The sequence below is a fragment of the Coffea eugenioides genome, chromosome 2 (assembly GCF_003713205.1).
Source record: "Coffea eugenioides isolate CCC68of chromosome 2, Ceug_1.0, whole genome shotgun sequence".
Classification (NCBI taxonomy): Eukaryota; Viridiplantae; Streptophyta; class Magnoliopsida; order Gentianales; family Rubiaceae; genus Coffea; species Coffea eugenioides.
In genome coordinates, this window is record NC_040036.1 from 12,221,287 (window position 1) to 12,234,180 (window position 12,894).

The following is a 12,894-nucleotide window of genomic DNA, read 5'->3' on the forward strand; positions in this document are numbered from 1 at the left end:
TAAAAGTTCCACTATGGTACCTAAATTTTTTTTTTTAAAAAAAGAAAGTTTCATTATGATCCCTTGTGGGTAGAAAATGACCCATTCGGTCCCTAATCTCATATGTTTGGGATTTTAATCAATCAAACTCATTCCAAAGAAAAGCTTAATACAAGTTGTGTAAAAGATGTCATTGGGAGGTAAAATCTTTGGCAACGGATGTGTGGACTTTTGCAGAACTGTCATAAACTTTTGTTTACGAGTCCTCTTTTGGTGTTTCATTTTACCATTTATTGTTGCTTTACAAATTCGGATTCTGATAGGTTTATTAAAAACTTACATGGTTGTTCGATCATAAAATGCAAGCACAATATGGTCTAAACTGCAAAATACTAAAGTTCCATTATTTAAGTTACTATCTTTTAATTCTCAATGATCGAGTATACATTAAAGTGTAGTAATTTCTGGTCCTTTAATTTTGACAAAATTGCAATTGATGACTGAGAAAAGATACCTGAGAAAGTAGACAAAGATGGAGAAATTTTACTAATTTGGAATAAAGTACAAAGCACTTATGCTATGCATTTACAACCGCAAAATTCTATAGCAGAAAGAGCTTAGCAAGTCATGCATCGAGAAAAGCTTGTTCTTGTGTCATAACTCAATTATCAAAGTTGTATAACTCCCCACCTTCTTAAATAGTATAATTGTCAATGTCTCAAGCTTTATGATTCCATATTTTTGGTTTGATTAATCAATGATTTGAGCTTACTAATCACTTTCTTCGCTTTGCAGCTGGCTAATCGAAAAAGTGGTGGATTAACAAGAAAGGCTACTAACTACCCAATGTGGGGCACTCTTCTACTGTAGTAGTCACTTTGCTCATGAATTGCGACCATGATCTCAACAAAGTCTCAGCATATTTCAATTTTAACATCTAGTTACTTAACACCTTTTTCATTACCTATCTTTGATTTCTATTAAATGTCCATAATTGGCCAAAATTTTGAAGTAAAAAGGCCAAAATGGTTTTAGCAACATTGGAAGGGACCAAAATGTAATTCACTTTAACATTAATGGAAGCAAAGTAATTTTTCTTTCCCTTTTCATTACCTCTTAAATGTTTGTAATTTGTAGCTTGTGCATTCATTAAGCTTTTACCTTCCGGAGCCTTTAAAAGTGGCCTGGGTTTTTACGGAATTCTTCACATCTCATTAGATTTAAATATAATATTGTGTACATGAATGATGAATTGTCGGAAGATGTCGGATCCATTTTACCAACTTCCAATACTAATCAGAATGAGAAGAATAAGAATAAACCACTGAGCCAACGGCTCATAGGCCACAGGGAGATACTTAAGTCCCTTCTCTCGAACTGTAGGTGAATGTTCAAATTTCATCTGCAGTGAAAAAATTTTAAGGATTGTGCCATAATATTCTCTTGATCTAGTTGGATTGCTGATAAAAAAAAAAGAGAAGAAAAAGAATAAATTGTCGAATAAAGTAATGGAAAACGAAATTTTGAGATTAGATTACCAAACAGATGGAGAACGGAGCTCTCCAGAAGTTTGGAAAATTACACCTTAATTGTGAACAACATTTTTATACACCGCCATTGCTTCGCAGATTTCTATCCTAAATCAATCATTAATTGTTTGTGATTGATGATTAATGGAGACGCTTTCTATTCCAATCATGGCATGCATATATACGCGCGCACACACACAAACACACTATCAGAAAGTTACACACACTGACACACACTGTCAAAAAGTTGTTGCAAAGTTTGTCATAAAATAAAAAGTTGTATATATGCAGACCCTACTAAGGTATACATGTATGTATGTGTGTATATATATATTATGTTTGTAACTTTTTTATGACAAATTTTACAATAACTTTCTAATTTTATGCCCATAATCAAGATGGGAGCTTATTTATCTTTTTACTCTCTAGTTAAGTTTCTTTGTTTATTTACTCATTGAAAGATCCGAAATATATCAAGTAACATAGAACTAACCTTTTAGCAGAGCGAAAGCTTGCACTAGTTTTTTTAAGAAAGACAAGACTAAATTTGCAGTTCTGAATTTGCATATTGCCTTTTGAATTGGGTAATAATTTGCACTTAAATAATTGTCAAATGACAATATATGGGCAGGCGCAAAATTAGTACCATAACACCGCTGTATACTATTCTACTTCTTATATGCGTATGCGAGAATTTTGGGATTTTTGGCAACATTAAGGGGGTAGATTAGAATTTTTATGGAAATATTGCAGGTGTCATTTTATATACTTAGCAATTATTCTTTTTAGATTGTGACACACATTACGTGGAAATTGGACGTGAAAACTGACGTAGCTTCAACATACTGAGTTTTCAAGTGATTTTGTGCTTGGAATAGATGATTGGACTTCCAAGAATTACATAAAGAAGAAGAGACAAAGCAAAGAAAACAAGAAGGTATTTAAATGTCTAGCCAATTCCACTAGAGAACCACATACCTTTAGATTTGATAATACTGCTTATAGAAGTGGAATGAAGATTCTGATTTGATCGATGTTGTAGTCTAGTAATCTGTTTCCTTGCAGATTGTATTCTGACGAAGGACTGGTCTCGCGCTTTGCACCTCTAACTTTGTATTACTTTTTTTATTTTGTACTTTGAGTTTTAATTTTAAACACGAATTTTACACTTTAAACTCTCAATTTTGGATAATTTCCATCACAAACTCTCAAATCTGTCTCATTTAAATCCAATCAATGTCTGTTACTGTCCCGATGCTTTAAATATTCAAGTTTGTATGATTGCTTATCACACAACTTCTTCGAAGATCATTGATATTTTCCAGGGATAATTTCAGAAACCTCCCCTGAGGTTTCTGACAATCTCAATCACCTCCCCTGAAGTTCCATTTACACCAAAATCTGCTTCAAGCAAATGAAGATTGTGAGGAAATAGGAGATGAATGATACAACAAACAGATAATATATTAAATATGATGCAGCACTTCTTGGATGATCATCGATCGTCTTTCGAACTAATCTGATTCATATCATATTATCATTACGAGTTAAAGTTGATTGGATTTTAGAGAGAGTTTGTAAAGAATACAGAAGAATTGCAGAAATTGCCAATTAACTTGACGATGCAATTATGCAGAATGAGTGGAGAGCCAGATATATATTTAGTGCGACCGGCAAGAAACAACTTAAACCTAACTTTAACGAAACGACCATACATGGCTGTAGGCGGAGATCTTCATGATGCCCCATGCTTCAAGCCCTTTTCCTACCGTCTTGATTGACAGGGGGCGGCCAGTGGGATATGGATATGGATGATGCACGCTCCAGATTACAATAGTACCACCACATCTTCTTTCGTTTCAACTCACTTCTGCTCCGAAATCCACGCTTTGGTCTCATAATCTGATAATGAAAAAGTTCATATTCACCATCTCATCTTTCTTTATGCACTTTTTGTATTTTATTTGCAACTGAGTTTACAGAATTCACTTTTGCTAGTCTGAGAAATTAGAATTACAAAAATCAAAGTTAGGTACACAAATTGGATTATGCAATAGAATAGTCGTCACTTTGACAAAAAAAAAAAAATAGAATAATCACGAAAATTAATATATTCTGTTTCTTCGTAATCCTACATTTGGCCAAGGTTCACTTTGCAAAAAAAAAAAAAAAATCTTGACCGCTTTCAAGCTCAAGAGTCATGACACCACACCTTTCCAAAAAATGCAAAAAAAAAAAAAAAAAAAGAAAGGGAAAAATTACTAGAGTCGTGAGTTGATGATCTCTGGATCTAGAATTCGTGAGGAATTTGGTGACTTGTGATACTTATTGAAGGTAGAGAAATAAAGATACGAAGTTATTGACGGTGTTGAATGGAAACATAGAAAATTTTTAGAGAAGAGTAAAATTTTAAAATTGAAAAATTAGATTTCATCGTTTAAGAGGAAAGAGCTAAAGTTATGTATTTCTTTTTTTGCTATTTAATAATAGTATATAGTGGGTTAAATCAATTTTTTTTAAAGATAATTTATGAGGCGTATGCTTTTGACGTCTCACTTAAGATAATTTGATGTATGCCCTGAGTTTTCGAACTTAGATCCTAAAATACTTTCGCCTTATGCGATCGCCCTTGGGGATCTCGGAACGCCACTTCCTTCTGTATATTTTTGCAGTTTCTTTTTTGCTCAAAATGAGAAATCCCCGTTCGCTGCGTGTCATCCTCATTTGTGTTCCATTGCATATTCGCTTCCTCTGAAGTCTGGAATTTCCAATGCTATCCACATACACAAGACAGGAATTGTGGTTATGCTGTAATTCAAATGCTGTACTTGTTTTTGGTTTTGGATTTTTAAGAAGCTTTTTGAACGAATTTCGACAGGTTGTGATTTATGGTTGTCAATTCTCTCGGCAGTTCTTTGATCGCAGATAAATAGCGATGAAGCATCTGTCAGAGGTGATGTCTGAGGCGGCAGTAAGTGGGCATTTTCTCCTTTGTTGAATTTTATCTTTTCTTTGGGCTTGGGGTGGCTGCTTCAACTGTTATGCTCTCTTTTTCACTCTGCCGTAGATGACCTTGCAGATGTGTTTCTCAGTTCTTGTGCTGGTAATTTTTTGCACCAGAAACTGAAAGCCTCCTAATCAAAGCTAAAACGCCTCCTAATTCATGCACCATTCTCTCTACGCCCCAAATTCACAGTATGAGCTATGACTGACTGTAAAATGCAGCTTTCCGTACTTTGGGGAACATGCATAGACAGAGTAGTGTGTCTTTTGGCCCGCAAAAGGCACCATCCTGCAATTCTCTACTTCTAACACTGACCCTTTGTATTTCTTGACAGCCGCCTCTTAAAATACACCGCCTGTGCGTTTATGCAGTTTGTCGAGAATAATAATAATAAAAAAAAAGCTCCTTCTTGCCTTTCTTCTTCTTTGTGAAATGCTTGGATATGGTGTATTATTTTGGAGAAGTTTGGCACACATATTGATTGGATAAATAACAATTATATAAATTTAAAATTTAAAATTCAATTTTTACACGTATGTTATGAATCAAACGGGTGATAACGTATGTATACATTGTCAGTATGTGTTTTAATAAGATATTAGTATTAATATGTGGTGGTGTTCATGAGTATTTAAAATAGGATGATAAAGATTTTTTATTTTAAATATTTTGCAAAAATTTTTGGAGCAAATCCAGAAATGCTTCATCTAGTATTTCTCAAAATAAAATATTGCTCTGCTTGAATTAGACATAAACAAAAAAAGAGGCCAAATGGAAACAATAAGACCTCGAATAGAATTATTTTAGAATAAAAATGTATTATTGCTGATTAATGACAAGTTGAAGACTTGAAGTGCAATTTGTTCGTTAGCCACAAAGACTTCACCCATCCCATTATCATTCCTATTTCTTCCGCAGTCTTATCTTTCAACGACGTCGTACAGGCTCCAGTCTTTCTCCGTACCTTGGAAGCCTCACAAGTCACAACCCGAAGAGCCAGCTGCCAACCGACGTTTTATCCATCAAAATAAAGAGAACAAGGTGAACATTTTTATGCCCTTTGTATTTCTTTCTTGTGCAATTTTGCAGAATTAATTGGTACCTGGGCCACCTAGGTTTTTTTTTTTTGAGTTTATTCAAATAATGGTGATTGATAGTTCAAAGACGGAGTATTTGGATTTAAACATATGGTCTGTGGATTATTGGGTTTCAGAAACTGATTTGGAAATCCCTTCTTTTATCTGAATTTTTCATTGCAAAGTACAACTTTGAAGCTAACAGAACCAGGAAAAATGATGGAATAGCATAAGATAAGAAGTCGAGGGAGGGAGGGTATTGCAATATAGCAAGTTATATCTCTTGCTAGACTATATATAGAACCCAAATGATGGTCCTGATGCAGTCCTCGCAGGCATTTTGATCACTAGAAAGCAGTTTTATGTGTGTTGTTTGGTGATGGGCATCCCAGTTTCCCCAACATGTATATCTTGCTTTAGTTTTGGATTCACAATGTGCAGTAGGGAAATGACAGCAAGTATCAAACGGAATTTGTTCACTAGTTGGTTCTTGATATCCTGTGATCTATCATAATGGCTGGGTGTTACTTTTGTAGTTTTAGTTTGCTTTTTTGTTCTTGATGTGGAGTATTCTGGCTTCAAATAGTGGTGTTTTGCAGGGCATTGACCAGGTGCATGTCTTCTCCCATTTCGATAAGTTGTTATGCCAATGCCTGTTCTTTGCCTTTTACCTTTTCCAGTTTGATTTTTTTGGGCGTTCGGTAAATATTAGAACATGGGGTTGTATTAACTCGATAGACCAACCTTTCTGATAGCAATTCCCTTGGTTGCAACTTTTTATGTTGTCTCTAATTAAATCACCAGGGACTTGTGTTGCCACGACTTCTTGCTCTTTCTCTGGCCTTTCTGTTTTATTGTGCTCCTTAGTGTATTCTGCCCGAGTATCTCTTCTAGAAGTTAAGGTTACCTATTGCAAGCTCTGACTTACTGGATAGTGTTTGATTCAGGAGCAGAATAAACTCTTTAAAGGGTGACTAGGTAAATAGCAGCCGACAAGCAATGCCTGTAATAGTTCCATGGCCATGATGAAGCTGTTTGATGCTCATTGTCACCTACAAGATCCGAGGGTGTTCAATATGGCCCCACAGATAATCAGGAAAGCGCTTGATAATGGGGTTGCTCATTTTGCTGTCAATGGAGTCAGTGAGAGTGACTGGCATTTGGTTAAGGAGATGAGTGATAGGCATCCTTCGGTGATTCCAAATTTTGGGATCCATCCATGGTTTGTTGCTGACAGAACTCCCAATTGGCTGAACACTTTGAAGGAATTCTTTGAGGCTAATCCTGCAGCTTCAGTTGGAGAGATAGGTTTGGACAAAGGTTCACGTGGGAAGCAGATTGATTTTACAGACCAGGTTGAAGTTTTCCGACAGCAACTTCAGCTTGCTAAAGAGTTGAAAAGACCAGCATCTATCCACTGTGTGCGAGCTTTTGGTGATTTACTTGATATACTGAAATCTGAAGGACCATTCCCTGCTGGTGTGCTTTTGCATTCTTTCTTGGGTTCTGCCGAAATGGTTCCTGAATTTGCTAAGCTTGGTGCGTACTTTTCCTTTTCGGGGTTTCTTATGTCCATGAAGGAAACCAAGGCAAGGAAAATGTTGAAGTCTGTTCCTCGTGATAGAATTTTGTTGGAGACAGATGCACCCGATGCTCTTCCAAAATCAAACAATTCAGATTCTCTTCTTGTGATTGGAAGTCCTGATGAAGATTCAACTACCAAGGACAGTCCCTTGTTTGAGAATGCATCTATAAAGGAAACCAACAAATCAACTTTGGAGACAGAAAACCTTAATCATCCTGCTAACATTCACCATGTACTGTCTTATGTAGCATCTTTGCTTGATATGACTAGGGAAGAACTTGCTGAAATTAGTTATGGAAATGCGGTAAACCTCTTCACTTATGAAGGTTCCAAGAAATATAACTAACAGGTAATTGTAGTTGTTTACTATTAATTATACAGGGTAAAATTTGTATTCAAAAAGGGCTCTTATATGTTTTCTCCTTGCACGTATTGAGAAAATGTAATTGATCAACTTCATGCAGCACATTTGCTGTACTTGCAATGCAAGCATGTTTTGATAGCGTTGAGTCTCTTTCAATGCAATAAAATGAACTGAAATGTCAATAAACCATTCACAAGCCAAAAGTACTTTCTGCCATCTTCAGCCTAATGATTGCCCCCCCAAAATTTCAGGGATGGGTCCGATCTAAATCCTATACCTTTTGCACCTGTAGGCAATAGATGCTGAAGCTTTACAAGTTGGATGTTTCTCACTTCTCTTAGATCAGCCTTTTTTAGTACGATACAGTAGCATCATAAACAGAAATAAGCCAATAAATTTTCTGGTTGTGAAACCCTATGCTGTTGAAAGGCAATTCGTTTTGCTGACTGGTTTCAACATTAATGTTTCTGCCTTCCCATTTTATTGTGACTCCTCGTGATTTAGCTCGAGTTTTTCTTTTACTTTTCCCTGTGACAGGTATTAGTGGCTGGTCTAGTGCCTACTTGTTCCACAATATCAATCCAACGAAGTGGAGTAAAAGAGACTTGGAGGTCTAGAAATCGATCTGAAGCTTCTTTGTAATTTCTGTTGTGACCGACATATTTTTACTGGTGCATACTGCAAGAAACCTGCTTTCCAGTCAGATAGGTTTACGTGTTGATGTGGCTGTCGCTAGAGAAAGTTCTGGCTAACTTGGAGGACATTGAACTACTACCAGGATATCTTGCACTCTTTTGTATGACTTGCAATTTATCATGGTCTACCAGTAATGCTACGTATAGATACAGAAGTGTTTATGTTCTGCAGCAGCATCAGCAAAAGCTATATCCTTTTGTGCTATGTCTTTTATGTTTCTAAAATCTTAGGTTCGTTGGAATTTTTTTCTCAATTATGGTGCCCTTGTACATAATCGAACATAAAAAAGATTCGCATACATAAATGGATCCTGCACTCAATGCCACTTTTGCTGCTACATTCCACTATTACATAAAAGACCACTTCCTCAAGATGCTCTCTCACAAATTCTTGGATCCACAGCCCATCACTCGTACTTCTTTTGTGATTTCAAAAGAGCTTCCACATCTCCAGTATAAGGAGCAACATGGTATGCATACTGCTGAATAACAGAGAAGGCAACCATCTCCACACAGATCAATAGATTCTGAATAGCTTCCTCAACGTGTTCCACATCTAACCAGAAATGCTGAGATCTAATGATGCCCGCTGCAGCTAGGATATCAAGCACCATGCCCTAAATATGTTGAAATACTAGCTTTAGTAACCAACAGTAATCCCATCAAGCATCAAGGAAAAATAGTAAAAAGAGGGAAACATGGTTTTAAGAAGCCTTTTTTTTTACTCTCTTGTGCTGTCAACAAGTCATGCTTAATTCTACTTTTAGATGGACATCATTGGAGATTAGCAGGGGCATGTTATTTAATTGACTATATATGCATAAACTCATTCTGATTGCAAGAAAAAACACAGAGACAACAAAAATGTTGGTAAAGAAGCAGTTAATAAATTAGTATTGAGCAAGCAAAATTATCTGCAACAGCATCAGACTAGCTTCAATATGATCTGGGAGGTAAACAAAAGAAGTTGAATGCTGCACAATGCATGCAAAGTATGTACACGTGGCAACAAGAATAGCAGCAAAATAATATGTCTGTACTCTTAATATAGGCATTGTGGCTTATAAACGTTGACAAAGACGATCCTTTCCTGCTATATAGTAAGGCTTTAGAAAATAAAAATACAGTATAAGAGCAACTGTTAGACAATCTAAAGATGCTCAGCTTCATTACTATAACCAAGAAGCAATTACCTTCACCTTCTGCTTTATGTTTCTAGCATAGAGCACAACAACATCTCACAAAAGGATTGGATTTGGCCAATACATTTCTGGTAGTTCATATCTTTAATTTTTTGACCTTTGATGGCTTCCCTTTAAAGCATAATGCTGATAGTTAATCCCAGAATTATTAGAAGACCAAATGCCCCAGCTGTCAGGCCTATATGCATAAGAACCTTGTGTAGTTTTAGCATTGAAAATGCTCGGTCTTTCTAGAGCCAAAACCTTCCCAACCCCACCCCCTCCCTGAGAGAGAGAGAGGGAGGGAGGGGGGGGGGAGGGGAGAAGATTTTTTCTCTGGGTCTTCATAAATTTGGCTGATCAGCGGGTAAAATTTGGCTATTGATACATCTGGACTGACTTTCTTTTTGGGGCACAGATGATACATCGTGGGTACAAGACAAAGTGATAGTTGAAACCAAGCAATTGCCTTGAGAAACACTAGCAATTACCACCAGTATAACTATTGTGCACTAAGCCGGAATAATTTAATGATACAACTGTATCATGCAGTTATTGAGATGGTTTACGTCTATCATAATTATTGGATTCTCTCTTTTCTGGTAACAATACATTTCTCACAAGCACATAAACAGATAGACAGTTGAAATCCTGGCATGTATTAAAAGATTCATCAAATTGATTTAACTCCAGGGGGTCAGACACCTGCACATACGTTGCTCATATCAGAACATAGCGATATAGGGATGCTCACATCTCATCCATGAATATAGTCTGCTTGTATTATGCTTACATATGGGCTCTCTCTTCTGCTTAGAGTAATGTTTCTTATCAAGCACAGACACAACAGAGAACACAAAAGTGTGGCACGTTACAAGATACACAACATTGTGTTTAACTGCAGGTGATCATTGTCCTAAAACTATAGGCATACACAGTTATAAGATAATTTCTGCTCATTACAAATGCAGATAAAGATTCAGCAATTTGAGAAGGTAAAACAGAAATGCAAACCTGCCAAAAGCTGAAGAAAACAATCCCCTTGATGCAAATGAACTTTGCAAGTGGCTTGTGTGGTTTCAATTCTTTAGCAAAGACATGGTAGAAGGCAAGTAGCGAATACATCGCTAAAAAGAATGACATGTTGAGAATGATGGAGAATGTCCAACTGACCCATCTGGGATAAATGCCAAGAAGCTGTAGTGTTATCATTAAGAGGGAGCATACAGGGCGAATGATGACAAACTGCCATGTCCAGTACTTGAGAAGCTTCAATGTTTGATGGTTCAATCGAGTAGTGCGAGGCTGAAATGCACAATCAATATTCAGTACAAACAACATGTGTAACACATTTACCACTCATCTAAACACAATATGAACAAAGAAATCCTACATGCTATGATCTTCAAAAACTGAGCAGAATCCTTGTTAAATCATGTTTGCACTTCATTCCAGTACAAACACACACAGAGAGAGATATAAACACACACACACACACACACACACACAAACTTGTAACGAATCGGAAAATGTTTAACAGACTTGTGCATATAAAATAAATCTCCAATGAATACAGGGCATTTTGTTATGGTATAGTTCATGATAGGTTGCAAGATGGCTGGATTTACCGAAATGGTGTTACTAGACGTAATACAAGACTCTTATAAGACTTTGTTTAATTTTGTTTCAGATTTAAAATGTGAAGAAATAAAATAAATTAGAACTGATGCAAATGGGACATTGCATAACTCAAATATCCCCTATCACATTTTGTCAAGATCATCTGTTTTGACATACCTTTAGCAAGAAGAGAAAGACTCCGCTAACAAAACCAAATGTTGTCCACCAAAATTCTAATATAGGAAAATTGTACTCCTGTTCCTATACAATTTAAACGCTACTTCTATGTAATTAACTCTTTCAATAAAAGCCTTACATTTTTACTTTTATATCTTCTTGCAGCAAGTCTTGTACAAAGTTACACTGAAACACGGTTAATAAAAAGCAGTAGTAAGTCTCACCTGGAAAAGAGTCATAGGAAAAGAATGGTGAATTTCCCTCCCTTTAATTTCATCCGGCACTATATTCTTGCTAATGGATATATTCAAATAGCTATACATCAAAGCCAAAAACTTTGCAATCACCTAAAATTCAACACAAGACAGGGCAAAATTAACTATTATCAGCACTAATTTCAACTTCAATAAGCAAAAGTCAAGCCCCAAATAACTGAAAGAGGCTCAAAATTGAACACCCCAAAATCAAGAATATGGACTTACTAAAGCTTCATAGCACTCCTTAATGGAGCCCAAGAACATGAAAAATGCCTTGCTACCTTGAAAATCCAACAGCCCCACAAATGAATCGACAGCATAAACAGGAGCCATGAGTATAATAATGATTATGGCCTTTTGTTCCTTCGGATTTTTCCAGTAAAACAGGTGCTGTGATAAGAGCTGTACAGTATAATGGACAGTCAGCAATACGCAGAACCCAGATCCCACAGTAGTAATCTGGCCTCGATCCATCTTTGTTATGTCCATTTTTTCAATAAAGTAACTTCAGCAGCTAGCTAGCTAAAACCAAGAAAGAAACACCAGTGTTCAATCAACAAAAGCCCAAGTGTCCACCAAGAAACGGTAAAGAAGTATCAGAATCTTTGATGTACTAATCAGCTGATCAGCCTTTTTAGTAAGGGGTAGAGAAATGGAAGAGTCGGATAAGGTATTGCGATGAATCCGTTATTCAATTGCTGAAAGCAACGTAGCTGAAAAGTCGGGAGTTTATGGAGTGACTGGCGCGTGAGTCTCTTGATTGCGCGAAAAGTAGCTGTTTACTGAGAAAACTGCTAACGCAGATTACACTGTTACAGATTCGATCAAGAGGAAGAAACCTATTAAGAGAGAAGTTTCACTATTAAGCTTTGAAATCTTTTGTTACTCGGTCCTCCTCTTTTTTTTTTGTTAAAAAAATTTATTTGTTTACCTATAAATCTGTTTATATTCTTTTTAAAATTTTTTTACGTAGGGAAAGGGGTAGATTTATATGACTGGGAGCGAGAAGGGAAAATTGAACTCAATACCTCATATTTCTAGAGCTTTAGAAAAAACGTTTGATAATACATTTAAATCCAGTTTGTTTAATTATGAGAAAAATTGACTTCGAACTTTTTTGCTATCTGATTGTACAGAATTTTTGGATGGTCTACACTATAGGTCAAATTATGAACAAAAATATTAGTATCATGTTAAACTAATTGAAAAGCCCATATCCACAAGCCTCATGATCCATTGGACTATGGAATGAAGGATCCCGGTACATCTATGTGGAGTTGAATAAAGCCCAAGCCGGCGTATTAATCTGTCCAGATTTTGCCAAGAATTTATTAAATCTTTCAAGATTTTGTGTTCAAGATTGAAATTTGAGCATTGGATGCCCCATGGCCTTGAAGTCTTGTCGTTGCATAGTTTGTAAGGTAGCA

General features: G+C 36.2%; 2 protein-coding genes across 6 annotated transcripts; one reads left to right on the top strand and one right to left on the bottom strand.

Annotated features, from left to right (window-relative positions):
- The first annotated feature begins 5,410 nt into the window (after nucleotides 1-5,410).
- LOC113760789 (uncharacterized metal-dependent hydrolase YabD) lies at nucleotides 5,411-8,558 on the top strand. 5 transcript variants are annotated; one of them, XM_027303510.1, is made up of 3 exons: nucleotides 5,411-5,553; nucleotides 6,524-7,522; nucleotides 8,075-8,558. In XM_027303510.1, the coding sequence occupies exon 2, from the start codon at nucleotides 6,605-6,607 to the stop codon at nucleotides 7,517-7,519; it is 915 nt and encodes a 304-aa protein (XP_027159311.1). In that variant the 5' UTR covers nucleotides 5,411-5,553; nucleotides 6,524-6,604; the 3' UTR covers nucleotides 7,520-7,522; nucleotides 8,075-8,558. The 5 variants fall into 5 exon arrangements, with proteins under 5 accessions (XP_027159311.1, XP_027159312.1, XP_027159315.1 ...); XM_027303511.1 differs by having other exon boundaries at nucleotides 6,536-7,522; XM_027303514.1 differs by having other exon boundaries at nucleotides 6,542-7,522.
- On the bottom strand, nucleotides 8,465-12,343 carry LOC113760790 (transmembrane protein 184C). Its single transcript, XM_027303515.1, has 4 exons — nucleotides 11,693-12,343; nucleotides 11,435-11,557; nucleotides 10,428-10,718; nucleotides 8,465-8,849 (listed from the first exon to the last, which is right to left on the bottom strand). The coding sequence occupies exons 1-4, from the start codon at nucleotides 11,954-11,956 to the stop codon at nucleotides 8,640-8,642; spliced, it is 888 nt and encodes a 295-aa protein (XP_027159316.1). The 5' UTR covers nucleotides 11,957-12,343; the 3' UTR covers nucleotides 8,465-8,639.
- Nucleotides 12,344-12,894: the final 551 nt, after the last annotated feature.